Source organism: Ammodytes marinus (assembly GCF_949987685.1).
Source record: "Ammodytes marinus genome assembly, chromosome: 16".
Lineage (NCBI taxonomy): Eukaryota > Metazoa > Chordata > Actinopteri > Uranoscopiformes > Ammodytidae > Ammodytes > Ammodytes marinus.
The window spans coordinates 16595693-16616455 of record NC_137220.1 but is presented as its reverse complement, the minus strand read 5'-3'; the positions used below and the strand labels follow the sequence as shown (position 1 = coordinate 16616455).

The following is a 20763-nucleotide window of genomic DNA, read 5'->3' as shown; positions in this document are numbered from 1 at the left end:
TTAAAAGAGTTTAGTGCACTGCTTTTACTTTTTGTTTGGTGAGAACCATATTTTGTACCCTCTAAATACAGTTGCATTTGCATTAAAACATTTTGGCATCACAATATATAGTACTTGTAAGGTATGTCACTTAAAAATGCTTACTTGTATTCTAGGTAATTAGACTTACGAAAATATCTTTCGTAACTCAACAGATGCCAACCACAGACACAATCTGAAAACAGTAGTGTAACGTGGAAGCTACTGTAAATGAATGAGAAACACATCATCTTGTGTGACTGTCTCTAAGCAGGATGTAGATGCAGTTTCACATGTGTTTTCTGTGAACCCCGGAGGAACTACAAGTAGGTACTGTGTGATACAAACACACAAATATAACATAACACGGTGGCAAGACATGGCAGAACAGATTCGGTCAAACTGTTCACTGTCCACATAGTTTAAATAATCAGCAGTGAAATAAGTTGCATAAAAATATTTATGCAGGGGCTTTAACACTGAAGAATGATTTATTAACAAATAAAGATTGTGCATTAATTGTTTGGTGGGTTTCACAGAGAAATCATTGAAGGTGGTTTCATTTGCTGTAATTTGTTATATAAATCAGTTACATGTAAATAGGTACACAAAACAACGCATGTCCAAAACATATATTTTGTTTATTACTAAATAATAATCAAATGATAGAAAACAGTAACTGACAACACAGGTTATGCTGCCGCTGGTATATTTACTGTTATTCAGCTTTAACAGTGAAACGCAAGTTAACTACATCTGAACTTTACATTTTGTCACTGGAGGAAATTTAAACCCACCATGAGTCAAATGTTGGCGCATCTTTGCCGGCAGCTTTTATTTATTGAGAAGGTTTTTCAAATGAAAAAGATTAGTTTCCTCCAATATGCATTCTTCATATCTTATACAAACTGTAGATATCCAGGACTCATGCATTTGGATTTTTGTATATGCAGTAGGAGTCTGCTGAAAATAAAGCAAACTACCTACATGGCTGAGAAGGTTTCCATACATTCTCCTGGAATGACTTTAATAACTGACAAAAGTGAAGAAATGTTATAGTATGCTGATCTGAATGTGATTTCCATTTAAAGGATTTGGTCAACTAGGTTAAAAAAACAACAGATAGTACATCTATTTGGCTTTCTCTCTCCAGACTTAATTCATTTGCCTTGTAGGAAATACTAATAATTCAACTTTATTTCCCACTTAATTGGAAATGTAACTTCCCCAAAAACCATGTCGCTTACTACAGCACAATGGGGAGGATCTTTATGTCATTTTTTTATCAATTAAAAAGGAACTAACAGTATACATTTCATTCCAAGAGAAGATCAAATACACTCACTGACTGAAGTATTGTCCAGAAACTATTAAAAACAGATTGTTGATACACACTGTTGGAACATTCCTTTGTTATAGAGCTGTTAAGCGGAAGTGGCTTACTTCCGGGACATGGGACCTCTAGGCTCGAAAAATTACAACGGTAGTCAATGGAAAGAAATGTATTATTTTCTGGTCCCAGGCATGAAATGCCTTCGATTACACATATGTTTTGTATGGATTTAGATGGTATTTTTTCGTGCAAAGAATGGAACAATTTAGCGAGTAGAAGCTGGATACGGTCAGGTTTTGTGCAGAGCGCTTTTGTGGACTACATCTCTTCGCTGCTCTTGACACTTATGATATACGTCACCACCACTCGCACCGCTTAGCTCAGAAACATGGCTGTGTCTTTAATGCACTTTACCGCCTTCTTTCAATGACAAGACAAAAGTCTTCAGCGTGGCGAAAACCACTACACAAGTGGACATGTGGAGAGTTTCAATTTCTCGAGTGGGGAGATTGTTGGCGTTGTCCACACCAGCCATTAGCATTAGCACTGTCAGTCGAGAAGTGGAGGGAATGTGTTGAGGTGACGTCACAGAGGCGACCAGACTTGTAGTTGTTCTCGTAACAATTTTTCAAAAGCCGTTAGACGAATAATCATACAACATACCGTCAAACTCTTCACATGAAAAATGATCATTTAGACCCATACAAAACATATATGTAATCCAAGGCATTTAATGACTGGGACCAGAAAATAGTAGATTACTTTCCATAGACTCCCATTCATCTTTTTTCAGCCGAGAGGTCCCATGCCCCGTAATTCCGCCACTTCCGCTTAACAGCTCTATTGTGACATTGAGTCAATGCCACCTACGCCGTCCAGCTGGCATGAATACGCTTTAACACCAAGTGTGTATCAATCCGCATCTAAAAGTAGTCCCAAACAAGTGAAGAAAGTTGTGGGATTAGATTTTTAGACAATAACAAATAAAATATTTATCAGGCTTTATCCTTTAAAATAAACGATTTAAATGGCATTGTATTAATTATATGTATTCTTCCTCAGGGATTGAAAAGTATATTCATCTCAGCTCTAGTGCCACAATGTTAAATAGTATCCCCACAATGTGGGATGAAGTTAGGCCTATATTTTAACAGAATGTATTGTAATCTTTCATTTTTTTTAATTCATGGATTCATGTTCCAAAAGAAGTAAAATAAGTACTCTTTTGGATAAGACCTAATCATTTTAAAACTATTATTATTTCTAAATACACATTTTATTACAAAGTGGAACTTGTCCCTACTGCATTACAATTCAAATCTGATTTTTATTAATTTTTATTGTCCTTAATTGTTTTTGTGGAAAAGCTGTATTTGCCCGCCATTGCAGGGTCTGACCAGCTCAAGAGAGTGATATGCAACCTGCTGCCTGTCACGACTTAACAGGCAGGTGTTGCTATGATTATTATTCAGTAGTTAATCATTTCTACCACACTCTCCCGGTGTTCTGTTCCAATATGGCCGACCTCAGACTGGGTTCAGGTGGTGCTCCGCTCCTCGGTCACACTGTTGGAACAGTAGTCCTTAATACCTGGCAGTGGAGAGAGGAGACCAAAATCAATGCACATCTTGTATTAAAAACCTTTGTGCAGTTGTGTGTGTGTGTATTTGCTTTGCATAAAGTGCCCTTTAAAAACCAGTGAGGCCATCGTCTGATACACAAACCACAGATGATACCTCAACTTTAATCTCATGCTGTAAACATTTAATTTCGATCTCCACTTCTTCCCTTTTAGTCGACTGCTTCCCATTTGTAAAAAGCGATCACTTCTTCTTTCATTAAATTGAATTGGGACATCAAGCAAAATATGTTGTCATCAAAAAATAAAGAGGGGACTTCACTGGAAGCCACACTATGTCTAACTTCCTTACAAAGGAATTTAAGGATGAAGAGAATGAGGTGAGAGGTGACAAAATAGACCCCAGAGAGGCTCAAGTATTTGGATGTGTGTGTGTGTGTGTTTGTGTGTATGGTGCTGTCCATGTATTTCTGTGAACACTCACTCTGCACAATACTCAGGTAGGCCTTGGCAGCAGGAGAGTCAGGTATTTCATTGAGGAAAGACTTGCCCTCGTCGCAGCTTTGTGCTATCCTGGGGTCGAGGGGCACCTTTCCTAACAGCGGTAGGTTTAGATCCTCACACATCCGCTCTGCGCCCCCGCTAGTGGGAGGGAAGATCTGTGACGTGTTCTACAATAGGGAGGACAAAGACAAAACAATGAATTTGATTCGATGGACCCTAAATGACATCTGTGCTACTTTATACACATCAAGCCCAGGAATGTTCAGTCCAGAAATATCACTATCATCCAACATTTACGTTTCTCCTCCCGAGCCAGACAATGAACAGTATTTTTAATGAACAAATGGTTAACCTAGCTTCGACTGATTCAAATTACTTTAAAAAAAACTAAAATGAGCTTACATTGAAATCGGAGATTCATCTAAACTAATCTGTCTTTACTTTTGTTGACAAAAACGAATGACTTAAAAATCTAGTAACTCAAACTACTGCATTTCCCATAATGCAACTCAAAAGCATGTTTATTTGAGCCTGTTCTTGTTCCAACGCCACATCCCTGGTTTGTCAGTTAACGCAGGCTTTCAGTTATAAATGTAGTCTCTGGGCCAAAACAGACCTGGATGACACCATTATGACATCATCTGGGCCATTTTATTGTTTGTTTGACTTGACCAAACCTCCTCCAGAGCCACAGAAGACATTATAAAACATTTTTTACAGGCTGGGCAGAACTCCTCCTTGCCACAAATAAACTCATCTCTGTGTGTAAAACTGGACAATGACTGATGCGTGTGTTATTTACATATGCGTGTGCTTTTGTCACCAACCTTGCATTTAGGACAGACGAATCCACTCATGTTCTCCACCACGCCTATGATCGGCAGCTTGACCTTCTGACAGAACCGGATCTCCTTTCGGACGTCCTGCAACGATATCTCCTGGAGAGAGGAAGAAAGAGAGAGAGAGAGAGAGAGAGAGAGAGAGAGAGAGAGAGAGAGAGAGAGAGAGAGAGAGAGAGAGAGAGAGACAGAGAGAGACAGAGAAAGAAAGGGAAGGAAAGAGAGGGGAGAGAGAACAGAGGAGAAGATAGGTCTGATAACTTGAGAGGGGGTATGTGAAAAGATACATTTTAAATGTAGCCATTGACTAATAAAGTAGCTTAAAAAGGTGCTACGAGGTACTTTTAAAGATTTAATTCTAGATCTAATTTTTCCTCTGAGGTTCATAAATGACATGTAACAGCAAACGAGACCATCAGTGCAAAGAATGCTATTTTTATATTGTTTTTCTTCATGCCTTTGCCATGGGTACGCTCACCCAGGAACAACAGCTGGCGTAGTAAAAAACACTACTGCTACTCGAGAATCCCAGTTCTCCCCGACAAACACAGCAGCTCAACCGTGTTAATACACTGACATGTTTGAGTGTAATAAAATAAAAAGTCTTCTCACTGATATCAAGAGCTCAACAGCTTGGTATTAAAAAGAGACTATACTTCTTCAGACAGGCATCTTTGCTTTGGGTCATTCTCACTTCATGTGTGGTTAGTGTGTTGGTAGAGCGAGAGTCGAAAGGTATGAGGAAGTGATTCTACTGCTGTCTGATCTCAATAGTCCCCGGCCTAAATTCATCTGGAAATGTTTGCTGAGATAAAGTCAATTGGCGACAAATGTAAATAGTTCATTGTGGGGGAGAAAAAAAAACATTTTGGAGGGATAAGGCATTACAAATCTATTGTAACATCTAGTCAAAGTGTAGTTGAACCAAATGTGTAAATATTGTGATATGCAAAGTTTATGTGTGTGTCTGTACTGTTTTTATGACATCAGAATTGTTGGTGCACACACCGACCTAATAATTAAGGTATGTGCCCTTGCCAGAAGTCCTTATCAAACCACATATAAAAGAGTGTGTATTCAGCAACTAAAGTCTGGCAGTGTGTGTGTGTGTGTGTGTGTGTGTGTGTGTGTGTGTGTGTGCTTTTATTGTGTTTTGCGAAAACGTATGAGTACTAAACCAGCTGGATTATAACTCAACATGGTGCCAACAGACACACTGTACCCAATGCAATATCATAGACTTTTTATGAGTTCATGATAGAATATCATCCTCTCTTGGCTGCCTTATGTTAGCTAGCATTTAGCGTATAAGTCTTGCGAGCATTTGTTTTATAATGCTGTAAAAAGAATTATAAAAGTGAGAGGGAAACAATGGCTGCGTTGTCATAGTTTAAATGACACTGGGTTTTATCAGACCACCAATCCCTCTCCAATAACTAAACACATTTTAGTGGGGACATAAGGCCAAGTGCACAACGTGGATTGTCGATTATGTTGTTGTGAAGTTCAGGCTGATGAAACTATTTGCTTAAGTTTAAGAAAATATGTTAGATATTTAGGTCATTATGGGATTGGTGCCTTCAGAGATAACGTGGGCCTTCAGTCTCCAAAACCTGTCACAATGTGCTTACATTTCCTAGAACTACTTTCCATTACTCCCCCCCGCCCCCATACAACAGAGGGTGGTACTGATTTTAGCTGTCTGTGGGTTAGACATGTAGGATGTAGGTTACAGTCACATCAGTAATAGAGCGGGGGGTTCCAGTTGAGATAAAAATTATGAAATTGTTCCTCTTGCTTAAAACCCTTACAACTGCACTGCATAAAAGAGTTCAGATTACTCAGCTAAGTGTTGTATTTAACATTCTCTTTTATACATTTTTAACTCTTATACATTTGAACAGCGTATTAACCTGCCAGAAAGGTCTTAATATAGCGTTGTGCCATGAGGTCAGTGCATAATGCACAGTTGCTGTTTGCAGTGTTGCGTTTTGAGTAAAAGGTGCCATTCACACACTCTGTCCTTAACTACAGTTACAGTTTTAAGTGTCAATTGTTAATCTTTGGCTACTGACTGAACAAACAACTTCAGGTGGTTAAAATTAATTCTAGGAAATGTACTGTATCGCCTACTGATATAAGAGTAAACAAATCAGGTGGAGTGAAAATAGATGACAGACATTTTAGGAGGGAAATTCCCTTCACATTTGCTGTAAATGCTTCTAATGTTAACCATCATAGGCGATATGTTTGGGCGTGTGAGGGTGTGTGTGTGTTGAGTATGTGTGTGTGTGCAGTACCTGAGGTGTGGTGATGATGACGGCTCCATCCACGTGGGTGGAGCTTAGGTACTGGACAATTGACAGGTGTTCGTCAGATGTGCCAGGGGGCGTGTCCACGATGAGGTAATCCAGTTCTCCCCAGTCCACATCCCTCAAAAACTGCTTAATCATCCCTGATTTGAGACAAACAGCAAATAAGTTACAGTGGTACGGCATGAAATAAATGGACTGTACACACAAACATTGACACACACACACACACACTATACCATTCTTCTTTGGCCCTCTCCAGATCACAGCATCATCAGGGCTACTGAGCAGAAAGCCGATAGACATGACTGCCAGGTTGTCATCCACATACTGAAGCAAAAATGAAAAAAAAAACATATACGGGTATATGTTTTTTTATTATTATGATCCATGCAATCAATCAAAATCTAAAAATAATGAAACAATAGAAGATGAAATAGCATTGCTTTGAATTGACTCACCACAGGAGACCAGCCTGAGCCACTCTGGTGAACCTGTGCACAAGAGAAAGTGTGTGGTGTAAAAACTTTTGGTTGTCCTAACTTTGAGTAAATTATGTGGGAAAAAAATCGCAAACTGTTCAAGTAAAAAGGAAGAACATGGACAACTTGTTTTGCCCTGATTTGAGGTATTTATTGTGAAAATACGGCATATGTTTTAACATTTCTGCTCACAGCTGACCTGTTCCCCCTCTAAGCCCATCATCCTAGGAATGGATGGACCACAGATATCTACGTCCAGCAAGGCAACCTATAGAAAGACAGACAGACAAACAGACAGACAGACAGATGGTGATAGAGAGATTATTATTACAGTTAATTATTTGGATAGCGGTTGATGAAACATTGAAAAAATAGAGATGTTTGTAAGACATGTATGTTCCATTCACGTTCCAAGTCTCTTATGCCCATCAATTGCTAAGACCAGCGAGGTCTTTGGTTTCACACTACGCTGCTCACACTACGCTGCTTCACCCTACAACTTACACAATTTCACCCCATGTTAAGATACATTACGAATATCAAGGCAATGAAAATGAACTGTATTTCTGAGACATTCTTTCCCATATACTGAACTTTATGACCTTAAATTTGTGTCAAGCTGAGTCTGCAGTGACCTCTAGTGGTGTCTAGTTGACTTCTCACACTAACTGGGTTACAACTTAATCTAATGTCTCAACCACAGCTACAAAGGGGTGACAAATGTTTTAACTATTCAAAAAATCCTAGCAAGCAAACTGAAATGACATATTGGAAAAAATGCAGATACATGATGGTCTAACAAACCGAGAAAATATACTGCTGCTTCAGCACATAAGTCAACCTGCAGCCGAGTGAAGGGAGAAGCTCAAAATGTTATTCATAATGCAAATTTAAGTATTGTTCTAAAATGAGTGGAATGAGTTTTAAAATATCATTATAATGGATATCGGCAAGAAATCCAATATAGTGCCTCCTCCCTAGCGTGTCATAAACCAAAACATTACCTCCTTTGTGCTATCGCTTGCCAGGGCGTGAGCCAGGTGAGCGCTGAAGGTGCTCTTCCCTACTCCTCCTTTTCCAGACAGCACCAGGATCTTGTGTTTGACCGTTGACAGCTTCTCTCCTATCTCTGCTATGGCTGGAGATGAGATAGGGGGTTTAGGGCATGGTATTGGTCGTGTTAAAAAGCTACTCACTTTTCCTGTATAAATTCAAATCAGCTCAACCTTGAGACACTTGATTATTATTAAAAACTTCAGTCCACCACTTAATCCTGACTGTACATATAAATTAAATGATCATAGTATCACTGGATGTGGGAACATACTTACCGGGGTCAGGGGCCTTGGTGTCTCCAGAGGCACATAGTTTCTGGTTGGGACAGCCCTCACATGCCGATATCTTCCCGGCTTGCTCACTCTTTGTACCTGGGCAGTCTGAAAGGAATAAACAGAGGACGGTTTGGATCAGCGTGTTGGGGTCATCTTCAGATCCTCTTAAACTGGTCAGAACCCAATACATGTTATGGTATATTTATATATCCTGGAATTATGTGCATATAAACTCTTTACTCCCACTGCCAACTCTACACATTTGCTGATGGAATGATCGTTTAAAAAAAATTATTCCACAGGACTTTATTTTGTATTCTAGTGGAGATGCCAGTTTCCAAACATAGCCTGTTAGGCTGGATTTTTGCTACACAAAGGTCCTACAGTTTAACCATTTAATGGAAGTGATGCAGCCATAAAAATCAAATACAAAACACACAATATTTTAGGTGTTAATATATCCATCACTGTAAAATGTAATATCCTTTAGCTAGATAGAGACGAAAAATATAATTTGAAAAACAATGGAATGGAAAGGAACTGTGTGTTTAGGAGATTAAAGGTGGTTCTTGGATAATGAAATTAAAATTAATTGTATAAATGACCAACTAGAGCAGATAGTAAGTGGTCCTGATTGAACGTTGAGGACTGTCACAATGACTCAGCAACATCTCAGGGAGCGGTGAGGCAAAACACCACCCCAACAATATAATTCAGCACTGTAGGGGAAGCTCTGTGTATTTATTGTATCTTGTTAAGATATGATTTACATAATATATTGTAAAATATTGAATGCAAGTATTTTGAACCATACAATAACAGTTTAAAACCGCCAACGTTTATCTAGGCTACTGGTTGTAATACAAATACTTTATTAAGTGCGTCACTGAACCGTAATGCCATAAGTTAACAAGCGGTGTTAATATTATCCCCCCAAGAGCACTAGTACATTTAATCTAATCTGCCTGTATAAAAACACCTAACACAAACAGGAATATGATTGTCAACAGAAACATAGACAGACAACTATTCTGAAAGTGACAGTGAGGCGTTTGCTTAAGATTAAAACCCACGAAGACCTCAGTGTAAAGAAAATGTTACAAAACGTCACTTTTGTTAATTCAACGCATTGTCGTGAAGGTAAAAGAAAATACATTGTTTTTAAAACTCACGTTCTGGTGCACTGTCTGGTACGTCTGCCATATTTGCTTGTCCTGCCGTTAATGTCTTCCCCCCTTTCGAAGAGAAGGTTCCGGATACCACATGAAACGTGGAGGGGTGTTTAGGGAGAATGTCCTACTACTCGTTTCTTGTAGTATGCAAACCGTCCTGCCAGAAAGTTTTACAGTATTCCACTTACTTACTGGTGGTCATTATTCAGTATCACTCTGTCGTATGTCCTCAAACAGTTATTACAAATCGTATTATTATATTCAGCTCAACTGTATCCACTAGGGGGTGCTGTGGATTGAGTTAGTCTGCAGAAGTTACAATCCGGTTAGGAAAAGAGACAGGGGCATGGAGTATGGGCTTTTTTTTCTTCCAAATTTTGCAAACATGTGCATTCTTTTGATCATGTCAAGTTTATGTTAGAGTATGTTTTATTCAATCAAACTGCTCTGTCTGGAATATTAACTTAAGAAGTATTTCAATGTTGAAGTGACATCTGAGTGCATGGCACTAACGTTGAGTAGTAAAGCAATTCAGGAGGATACATTGTAACAAGACCAAGGTAACAGAATAACAAATGCTGCAGACAACAACTTTAAACTGTGGCACTTGTGACTTTACTTCACCTCTGTCAAATGTTTTCATTTGATACACCTGGGTGTGTATGTGTGTGTGTGTATGTGTGTGTGTGTGTGTGTGTGTGTGTGTGTGTGTGTGTGTGTGTGTGTGTGTGTGTGTGTGTGTGTGTTTGTGTCTTGCATATATTGTTTCGCAAACGTGTCTCAATCACGTTTTACACTTTGGGACCAAGCTGTTTTATTTTATCTTTGGCTCTGAAGGAAGAGGTGATTGGTTAATAGACTTTCATTTGGCTTGTTTTGTGTGTGTGTGTGTGTGTGTGTGTGTGTGTGTGTGTGTGTGTGTGTGTGTGTGTGTGCGTGTGTGTGTGTTTCTGTGTCTGTGTATGGGCCTTCCCCTCCCCCAGTTGTTTGCCCTTGTTGAGAGTGTGTAATGTGATATTTTCTTTGTGTTGGCCCATCAGTCTCTAACCGATAGACTTATTCACACAAACCAAAGCATGTATCACTGCTCACCACTCCTTTCTGGTGCTTGTTAGGGACTGTATATCATTCATGAAGAAGAAAAAAAGCACATGAAATAGGATTTTCAAATATTGTATGAAATTTAAAGAATCCAGGATTTGCTTATTAGGGGAAAAAATAAAATAGAAATCTGTCAGTTTCAGTAAAATGTTACTGTTGTGTCATGGCTGTGTTTACCTGATTTGTATATTTGGCATATAGGCGGTCCTTAAGTGACGGATAGGAGAACATTTTGCGAAACGGATAAAAATAGGCATCAAAAGAGAGATACTATGAGACAGACATGATATGCATAAACAGAGAAACACAGGATTCAACACAAAGAGAAAGAGAGAGCAAAGACAACAGTGCCTTTATGTGTAATCCCTCGAGACTATATACATGAAAGTCTTAGCAGAGAAAAAACAACAACAACAGTGCAGCTGGAGACTTTTGTTTGGATGAGCAGTTTGTGAAATGACCATAATCCTTCCTCTTCCCTCCTTCGCTATTCCTTCCGTGCCTCTCCACACCCTTGCTGAAGTGCTGAAAAGGTCAAATTAGTTATTGAGACAGAAGCTGTCAAAGCTGACATTCTCTGCTAAATCGCTTGAAAGGGAGAGAAAAAAAAGCACTATACTGTATATTTTTTAACCCAGCAGGGAATCAAACCCCTATGTGGCAGTAGCCATGTATGTTGGGTGAGGTACTGAACTAACATAAATTAATGTTTAATTTGCACAAATATTACCTTGTTGTGCCAGTCTGTTTCTTACTTGGGAGTGATTTAAAGCTCCACTGATTGCCTGGCAACCGTTCAGATTCAACAAATAGCCCCCAATCTTTCTAGTGTCTGTGCTAAGCTATAGGCTAAGCTAAGGGGCAGCTGGCTGTAGATTTGTATAGCATGGAAACATATGAGAGTGATATCAATCTTCTCATTTATCTTGTGAGTTATGGGTAAGCACATGCCGTGCATTTGAGCGATATTGACATTATCTGCCACATCTCTCTGTCACACACACAAAGTTCAGTTGACTCCGATAGTCAGATACATACTGTCCATTCAGCATGCTCTACACACACACACACACACACACACACACACACACACACACACACACACACACACACACACACACACACACACACACACACACACACACACACACACACACACACACACACACACACACACACACACACACACACACACACACACACACACACACACACACACACACACACACACACACACACACACACACACAATTATTTCTTCATGCTTCAATCACCCAGGTCAGATGTTAGTCAAAGAGATGCTCAGCACAAAAGTTAAGCCTTGGCTGTACAAGCAGTCATCACACTGGTAACAATGCCACACACACACACACACACACACACACACACACACACACACACACACACACACACACACACACACACACACACACACACACACACACACACACACACACACACACACACACACACACACACACACACACACACACACACACACACACACACCAGCCTTAACATAACTCACTTTTCCTATATGGATTAACAGAGGGAGTTTTGTGTGTGTGTGTGTGTGTGTGTGTGTGTGTGTGTGTGTGTGTGTGTGTGTGTGTGTGTGTGTGTGTGTGTGTGTGTGTGTGTGTGTGTGTGTTCGGGAGGTGTCACCCAACTGAAGAGGAAAGAGGAAGTAAGTTGTTTATGGAAAAATGATGGGTGTGATGTGGACAGGCTGCTATTAACAAACTACAAGTGAAACACTGTAAGATGTCCCGGAGGAAAAAAAAGTGTTGGTGGATTTCCTTTTAATTTCTCTCTTCATTCTTTAGATCATTTATACAACACAAACAATCACTGAATCTTTGCTTGCATTATTTCATAGATTGAACCATGTAATTGATATATTTCAGATTCAGAGTGCCTTTAGTAAAAGCAACACCATGCCTTGGTGTGGTTTTGTTCACGGTATAGTCACTTATTATGCGCCGCGGTGAAAGTTGACACAGAGTCAACTGTTCTGCAGAAAAATGTCTGTAGCAGTATTTGAGGCAAAAATAACTATATTTATTTCTTGATTCACAAGGGACAATTATTGTAGAGCAATGTCCACACAGGCCTCAAGGTGGATGTACAGGAAAAATAGTCAACTTTATCGTAGCAGGACGGTATATGCTTCAGGGTTCACAGCGGAAGCCATGACCTTTCCCTTAACTCGTCGTAAAAACACAACCACTTTTGTCCAAAAGGGGCCATTAGAATGAAAACAAACCGAAAGTTCCTTGTTGTGACTTTAACTTTTGTGATATGAGGTTATAACTGAGAAATGGTGTTGTACTGCTGTGCTGTGTCAAACCAAGTGCTTTGATTGAAATGAATGAGTGAGTCAGGGCGACCTGGTGGTTACAAACACTGCCACAGAAGTAGAATAACAGAATATCACAGGTTCAGTTTTGTTAAATGATCACTTCTGTGTGGTTTGGGTTCCTTCTTTAGAGCCACCACTTTTCCTTCCTTCCATCCCTTCTCTTTCGTCCCTCTCCTATGAAATTCTCAGCTGCTGCGGTCATGTCGGGTCATCCCCCCTGGAGACTATTTTAGCTGTTTTTAACTGCACCTTGTCGGCTGCCTTTTCTGGTCTCCAACCTCACGATATATGGGTGTCCGTCCGTAGACAGACACAAAGATTTGGCTGTTTGCATTTACATTAAAGCTTTAATTAATTTCGACTGCCAGCACTCCACTGGATTAAGTAAGAGAAACTTAGAGGTGGAGTCAACAATTCTTGAAAGCGCTTGTTGTCAAAATGATTGTTTCAAATCGCTATTACCCTCAAACTATTCAAAGTTCCCCTTTTCACCCAAGACACAGGAACGTTTGTTCAACAGGCCACACCTAACGAAAAACCCACCCACATGCACCTTAACCATGGACTATGCAAAATCATTGTTTATCATGGTGAAAGCATAATTCTTTACATCGAGGGCTTTTTTGCATTATTTTGCATGTGAACAGTCCCTGAGCAATGACACATGGAAATCTCTATTAGTGGCCCATCACACTTAAGATTGTTGTTTTGTTTTGTACCTTTCAGTTGGACAGAGCCATACGGGCGCTATTGAGCGTTTCATCCCACTATTACACACACACACACACACACACACACACACACACACACACACACACACACACATATATGCGATCCAACTGGTAGAGGAATTTCAGATACTTCTTGCGGTTATTCTGGTCGGGCCGCGGCCAAAGGAATCCCAGACATCATATCTGTCTTCATGCCTCAATCCCCCAGACTCGGTCTCATCAGCCCGTACATTTAAACCACCGAACACACACACACACACACACACACACACACACACACACACACACACACACACACACACACACACACACACACACACACACACACACACACACACACACACACACACACACACACACACACACCACACACCACACACACCAGGACTAAACTAATCAAAAACTCCACCATACGTTTACCCCATACAGCTAAACCTAGCCTCAAAATGCTGCCATGGTTTGAGAACGTGGGCTTAAATCCTTAACATCTGGTTGTGAGCAAGTGGGACCATTTTGCGGCAACCGGTTGTTGTTGTTTTAAGAATAGAAGACAGTGTAAGGGTTTGTGTGTTTGTGTGAACGAGAGACGGTAAGGGGATAGCGGGATCTTAACCTTTGGCCTGGCAAAACCTTCACACTTCCAAATGGTTCCATCACAATGTTGAAGGCGTGGACACATGTGAACCAACACACACACACACACACACACACACACACACACACACACACACACACACACACACACACACACACACACACACACACACACACACACACACACACACACACACACATGAAGGGGGTGAGAGGTCAGTGGAGTGGAGAGGTCATGTGTTGGTTTATTGGACGACCGGGTTCCCCCTCACAGCTGTCCGGAACATGTTGCCAGAACAGAATTAACCCCAGAATAACCACTGTTATCTCTCTGTCTGGGTGTGTTCTTTGTTTGTGTTTCCCCCATTTTGAGGGGGGGGGGGCAGTTATGATGACAATGAAAATATCTTTGTTCCAAGAAGGGGAAGCCAGTCGTGTGTGTCCCGGTGTGTTTATGTAAAGGAAGGAAGATTAGCTAGGCTAGCAACCTATTTCTGGTAACACAATGTTAAATAGACGTGTTTTCCACACGCAAAAAAACTCGGGACGGGGCAAAATATAACAGCGTTTCCTATATAAACAGAATATACTGTTTATCTGCTGTATGCAGATGAGCAGTTACAATGTTGCTTTTTTTAAATCAGTCAAATATGGGGATAAGTTCTTCAGTCAAGTCAAGAATGTTAACTCTTTTGAAATGCAGCATAATATGAACCTGGAATTAGCTGTGTGCACTGGAATACTGTAACAAGAAAAGGAAACTCAAGAAAAAGGAAACTCATTCAAGAATAGATTGTGCAAGGCGCTATTTTTAGCTGGGCACACTCACTTTGTGTTATGCAGTTAAAAAAATTGTAATGCCATGGATATGTTGTTAAAACAAGAACATGTTGTTGTTGATGAACACACTCACACCAATCTTACCGTGATTACATCTATTTGGTTTAGCCTGATACACTGATCAAACTCTGTGTGTCTCATTGAGTGCTCGCAAGGGTGGATCAGCTGAGAGAGAAAGTTCTGATAAACTGTGTCGACTGTGTAAGTTACAGTGGCCCTCTTATCAGAGCAATGCTTGTGCCAGTTGTCATTTCCTTGTTGACTTGTTGGGTTTGGGTGGCTCTGCCCTCATTGTGTTAGTACGTGTGTGTGTGTGTGTGTGTGTGTGTGTGTGTGTGTGTGTGTGTGTGTGTGTGCGCAAGGGGACGGACAAACCCTGATATTGACCCAAATTGCACAGCCACTCCCTGTGTCTTTTTTCTTTCTCCGTTTGAATTTTTTGTTTTAAATGTGGGTGTGCCTCCATCAGCACTGTGTCTCTCTGTTCAGCATGTCTCATGTTGCCAGGTGCTTATGCAAATGAATGGAATGAAAATCTGGGATGCAAATGCAATGGAAAGTAGCTGTGTGTCTGTGTGTCATCTTTTCATCTTCACCAGTGTGGAAACCAATTTTATATTGATTAGTTTAATTCTACTCTTGTCTCTACATTCATTATTTGATCATTTTATGAAGTGTTATTTCCTCTCATCTTAACTACTGATGTATCCTTTCTGGAGTTTCTATTGTAATGAAATCAGTCTGATTGCGCTGACACCCTAGGTGTGGGCCATCCTGGAAGCTCCCAGATTCAGATTAGCATTGATGTCATCAAGAACCACCATTGTTATTCTACCTATCTGACCATGTCAACCATTATGTATAAAGCAGCTCATTTTTGTGTTGAGCAGGATGCTATGGTCTTCTCTCCATGCATGAATGCTGACCATAATCATCTGTATTGTCTTTTGGAACTAAGTAAAGATTTGTTTTCATATTGGACTATAGTGAAGTTTTCTTCAACAAAAAACTTCTTCTACACCAGACTGGTTCGGTCACACACGCACGCACACACACGCACAACCACGCACGCACGCACGCATGCAACCGCACACACAAACACACACACACACACACACACACACACACAAACGCCCGCACAAACACACACAAACAAATTATGTCATATTAGTATGTTCTCAAATTTTCTTAACACATCCCATTTCGACCTCTTGTAAGTGTGATGGATGTTTTGTCAGGTTTGTCAAAAACGGTCAGGATGATAACACATACACGGCTTTCATTACTAAACTAAAAATGGAGGAACATTTTAAAACAAATTTGATTAAAAACTTTTAAACATGACCAGCAAGATCCAAGCAGTGTTTTTCACATGTATGTAGACTGGTGTGAGCGCTGCCTTGCCCTCCCCTCCCCTCCCCTCCATTTCCCCCTCTACCAGAGGAGAGGAAGGGAGGGACGAGATAGGTGTACAAAACACTTTGACCGCCAGCATTTTTCAACAGTCAAATCGTTCTGACTCTGACACTACTTCTGTTTTGTTATATCTGTATCATTTTCTGTATACGTTTTCCAACTCAAACACTATTACTTCCATCCTCCATCCTCCACTATCTTCTATCTTTTGCATTTGTCTGTGTGTATATGTGTGTGTGTTTGGTTTCTGTGCTGTTCAATCTGCCTCCTGCTGATTGCCAATGGTAGCAGGCCTCTAAAGAGTGAGCGTGGATACACAATAACTCACGCACGGGCACAGACACACAAATGCATGCTGTGAGAACCAGGAACAGGGGAGGAGGGGGCTGCTTCCTGTCTGGCTGTGAGTCTGTGTTTGTGTTTTTTACGTATGTGTGTGTGTGTGTGTGTGTGTGTGTGTGTGTGTGTGTGTGCGCAGTTTAATGGTCACACTGGAGGCACTACTGTAGATGAAAGAGGCTAAAGAGGACAGCAAGAGGACATTCTTGCAGGGGGAACTTGTCATACTAATGCGGGACACATGGATGAAGGACAAGAGTAGTCCCAGTTTGTGCCTCTCATGTATGTCCAATACAGTCACATAGTGCTGCATCTGGTTTTCAGAAGCTAAATATGCTGCACAGAAACTGTATGCTTTATTGAGATAGCTAGAAATGCTATGTCCTTAATCCTTTTCTAAAACACAAGAAAAAAAAGTGGTACTCTGTGATCAAGAAAAATATTGGTAAGAAACTTCAATAAACTACAATCTCAGTTTTTAAGATACAAATGATGTATGTACTCTTAGTCGGGATCAGGGAAGAGAGGTGCAACTTGGGAAATGGCTGAGCCTCAACAGTTTAAGGGTTCTGGAAAATATATTTAGAACAGTAAAAGTTGATAAACAACCTTGAGGTTTCTTCGAAGACCGCCAGCTATTCTTTTTTGTGAAAAATTCTCCATGTGACTTGAACGTAATGCAGGCAAAAGAGGCGCAAACTGGGGCTCAGGGAAGAGGAATGTCTATAGTGGCCAATAGCTATCCATCAATTTCTAGAGATGTGCATTTCACACCGATACATTTGTAAGACATCTGTTTAAAGTACTGTATATATGATAGAGAAATAATAATGATGCATATAATGATACAGCACCCTTGAAGAGACCATTTTGCAAAATAAGAACTTTTTTATAATCTTAAGTAAATACTGTGAATGGAAGGCTTTTACTTGTAATGGAGTATTTTCACTTAAGCAAACGTTTTCAGTACTTTGTCCACCACTGATAATGTTTAATGTGTGCATGTAGATGTGCAGAAGTTGGACCGCTTACACTTTTATTATGCAACGCAAAATAACACATGGCCAATACTAAAATGAGACATGTGTTGTGTTGTATTTGAATCTTCTTTTTTTTTACATGTGGGGTTGAATTCCTCTTCTGATAAAGGAATAGCTTCCATTCACTTGATTTGTTTTTGGGTGAAGATGTGTACATCTTATTAGTGCCACCTATATTATAACAATAGCAGGTAACTGATATGTCTCTACAATGACATATTGTGAGAAGTTCTCTACTGTTTGCGGTTTGTATGCTTGTGTTGGGGGCACCTGACACCTGGCAGAGAGGTTAAACCTGTTCCCACCAAAAACCTGTGTGTGTTGGTGCGTAAAAGCTTGTTTTCATAAGAGCGGATGCCTAAAGTCCTAAGGATGATGGAAATGCTTTGTTGCTTAAACAGACACTAGCTGTGGGCCTATATATGTGTGTGTGTGTGTGTGTGTGTGTGTGTGTGTGTGTGTGTGTGTGTGTGTGTGTGTGTGTGTGTGTGTGTTTGTGTGTGTGTGTGTGTGTGTTTGTGTTTATGTGTGTGCGTGTGTGTGTGTGTGCAGTGCTGCGATGTTGACATTAACTACAAGTGTGCACACAGGTGATGTACAAAATTTAAAAAAGGGAGTCCTTGAGAATAGAGACAAATTGTCTTCATATTCAGTTTTCTGGAAATGTTTTAGTCTTTGGCTGCGATGACAGAATATGCAAGAAAAGCTTGTGTGTGTGTGTGTGTGTGCGCGCACTGGAAAGGAATCCTATTAGGAAAATAACAGAATGCAAATATGAGAGAGAGGGTCGATTGTATTAAGTGTAACAATGTGGCATCTGCAGCTCAACATAAGGATTTCATCCATTCCTCTACAGAATGCACAACACATGATGTGTGTGATAACTCTGGTGCATGTTTACAAAGGTGAACAAGTGCAAATATTCTGAGATAAAAAAAAAATCCCTGGGGGGAAATTCTTAAACTCTGTTTTCACACATATTTTACACACACTATGGGGCCTAACAAGAATTCTTGTCCTTCGTTACCTGCTGTTCTTGCACAGCAACACCAGCGGGGCGTCCTGAGGCTTACAAAAAGAAAACAACCCTTCTCAAGAATCACTGATATATTTGATGTGTCTTTTGAAGCGTACATACTGATGTATATGTATGTTATGTAGATGTACATACATATATATATATATATCCAAACATTCTTTACCTTGAATGACAATCTGTCTATATCAGGCAAGATGGATGGATAGAACTCATTTCAGCAGCAATGGCAGTCCTGTGTCATGGTTGCCAGGAGAATGCAAAGAATTATGTGCCAAATAACTTTGACAATGCCTGCTTCATTACCTCGTGCCTGCCCTAACTAACTGCCTCCTTATGACCGCACAAAAGAATCCCAACACGTCACAATATACCAATCGGATCACTGGGCATAAAGAACCTGATGTCCTGCGGTCATAATGTCAACTAAGTCAGCTATAATACTGGTCACAGTAAATGTTTGCATGTCCGATGACTGCTGAGGTTGTATTAAGTGTTTATTCTTCAACAATATATGCTATTTGCAAATGGCAAGTCTTGATGGGAGGGTTGTTTGTCGACTCAATAGCTGATATGCCTTTTGAGATGGGTGTGACTGTGACATGGTATAGGTACAATGCAAACAATAATGCTTTGGCACTAGATGGGACTCTCACCTAAGAAACTTTAAAGGTCGATATTCTTTTAACTAACAGAAATGTTGCAGAACAGGCTTAAACATAAATCTTAGTCAAAACCACATGAAAAATTACAAAACTATGACAAAAAGGGGTTAAAGGTGGCGTCAGCGATTCTGGTGAAGGCTTGCTGTCAAAATCACTTTGATCAGTTTGACATTTGCCTCTGGGCAGTGTAGTTGTATGAATGGAAGATCATTGCAACCTAGTGGAGTATTCCATGTTGGTTGTTTGTTTAATTTTGTCCTTTGTTTTTGTGTTCTTTTTTTCAGTTTTTTTGATTTTCCTCAAAATCCGCTACCTGTCTGTACTGCATGCGGGCTGAAAATAAATCCAGTGTTAATAGCCTAGGCTCTCTAAATGGGCATGTAGGGTGGGCCCCTATTCTATAACCTTTGTTTAACTGCCAGTTTAAAGCGCATAGGCTGTCGATAAACACAGGATTTTTTGATGATGACATAAAACATAAAGATTGCCATTGGTCTGTCTGCAAACAACTACATATGCCTTTGTGTGTAAGAATAACAGAAGAAATACATACAAATTAAAACATATCGATATAGTAGCTTGGTAGACTATAACCAGGTTATTAAGAATATGGTAAAAAGATACTATGTTAAAATAGAAAGGCATAGCCTACAAACATAGCCAAGTGAACCATGGCCGTTCGATCCCCCATGGTCCTCTAATTTTTTCAGTATTATTTCCGTTCTTCATGCCATCCTAAACTTGACTTTTCATCCCTCTATCTTTTTAATTTCCTTTGGCTGGCTGGCTCTCTGTCTGACCTCCGCTTTCCTGCTTTACTTTCCTCCTGGTGTGTGTGCCCGCCGTGTGAGGAAACAGACTTTTAAACTTCCCCCTCACGCTCACATAGCCTAATGATTTTTTTTAATGGCCTATGTATTTTTTCCCGCCGAGTCTTAAACCGCTTGTCACCAATCCTCTCATGTGTCACTGCCACACACACACACACACACACACACACACACACACACACACACACACACACACACACACACACACACACACACACACACACACACACACACACACA

General features: G+C 40.2%; 1 protein-coding gene across 1 annotated transcript; it reads right to left on the bottom strand.

The window, feature by feature from the left end:
- Positions 1–610: 610 nt before the first annotated feature.
- On the bottom strand, positions 611–9607 carry nubp1 (nucleotide binding protein 1 (MinD homolog, E. coli)). Its single transcript, XM_080044712.1, has 10 exons — positions 9571–9607; positions 8399–8503; positions 8072–8205; positions 7267–7335; positions 7047–7079; positions 6825–6915; positions 6574–6728; positions 4262–4372; positions 3415–3601; positions 611–2941 (listed from the first exon to the last, which is right to left on the bottom strand). Exons 1-10 carry the CDS (start codon positions 9599–9601, stop codon positions 2889–2891), a joined length of 969 nt encoding a protein of 322 aa, XP_079900838.1. The 5' UTR covers positions 9602–9607; the 3' UTR covers positions 611–2888.
- Positions 9608–20763: the final 11156 nt, after the last annotated feature.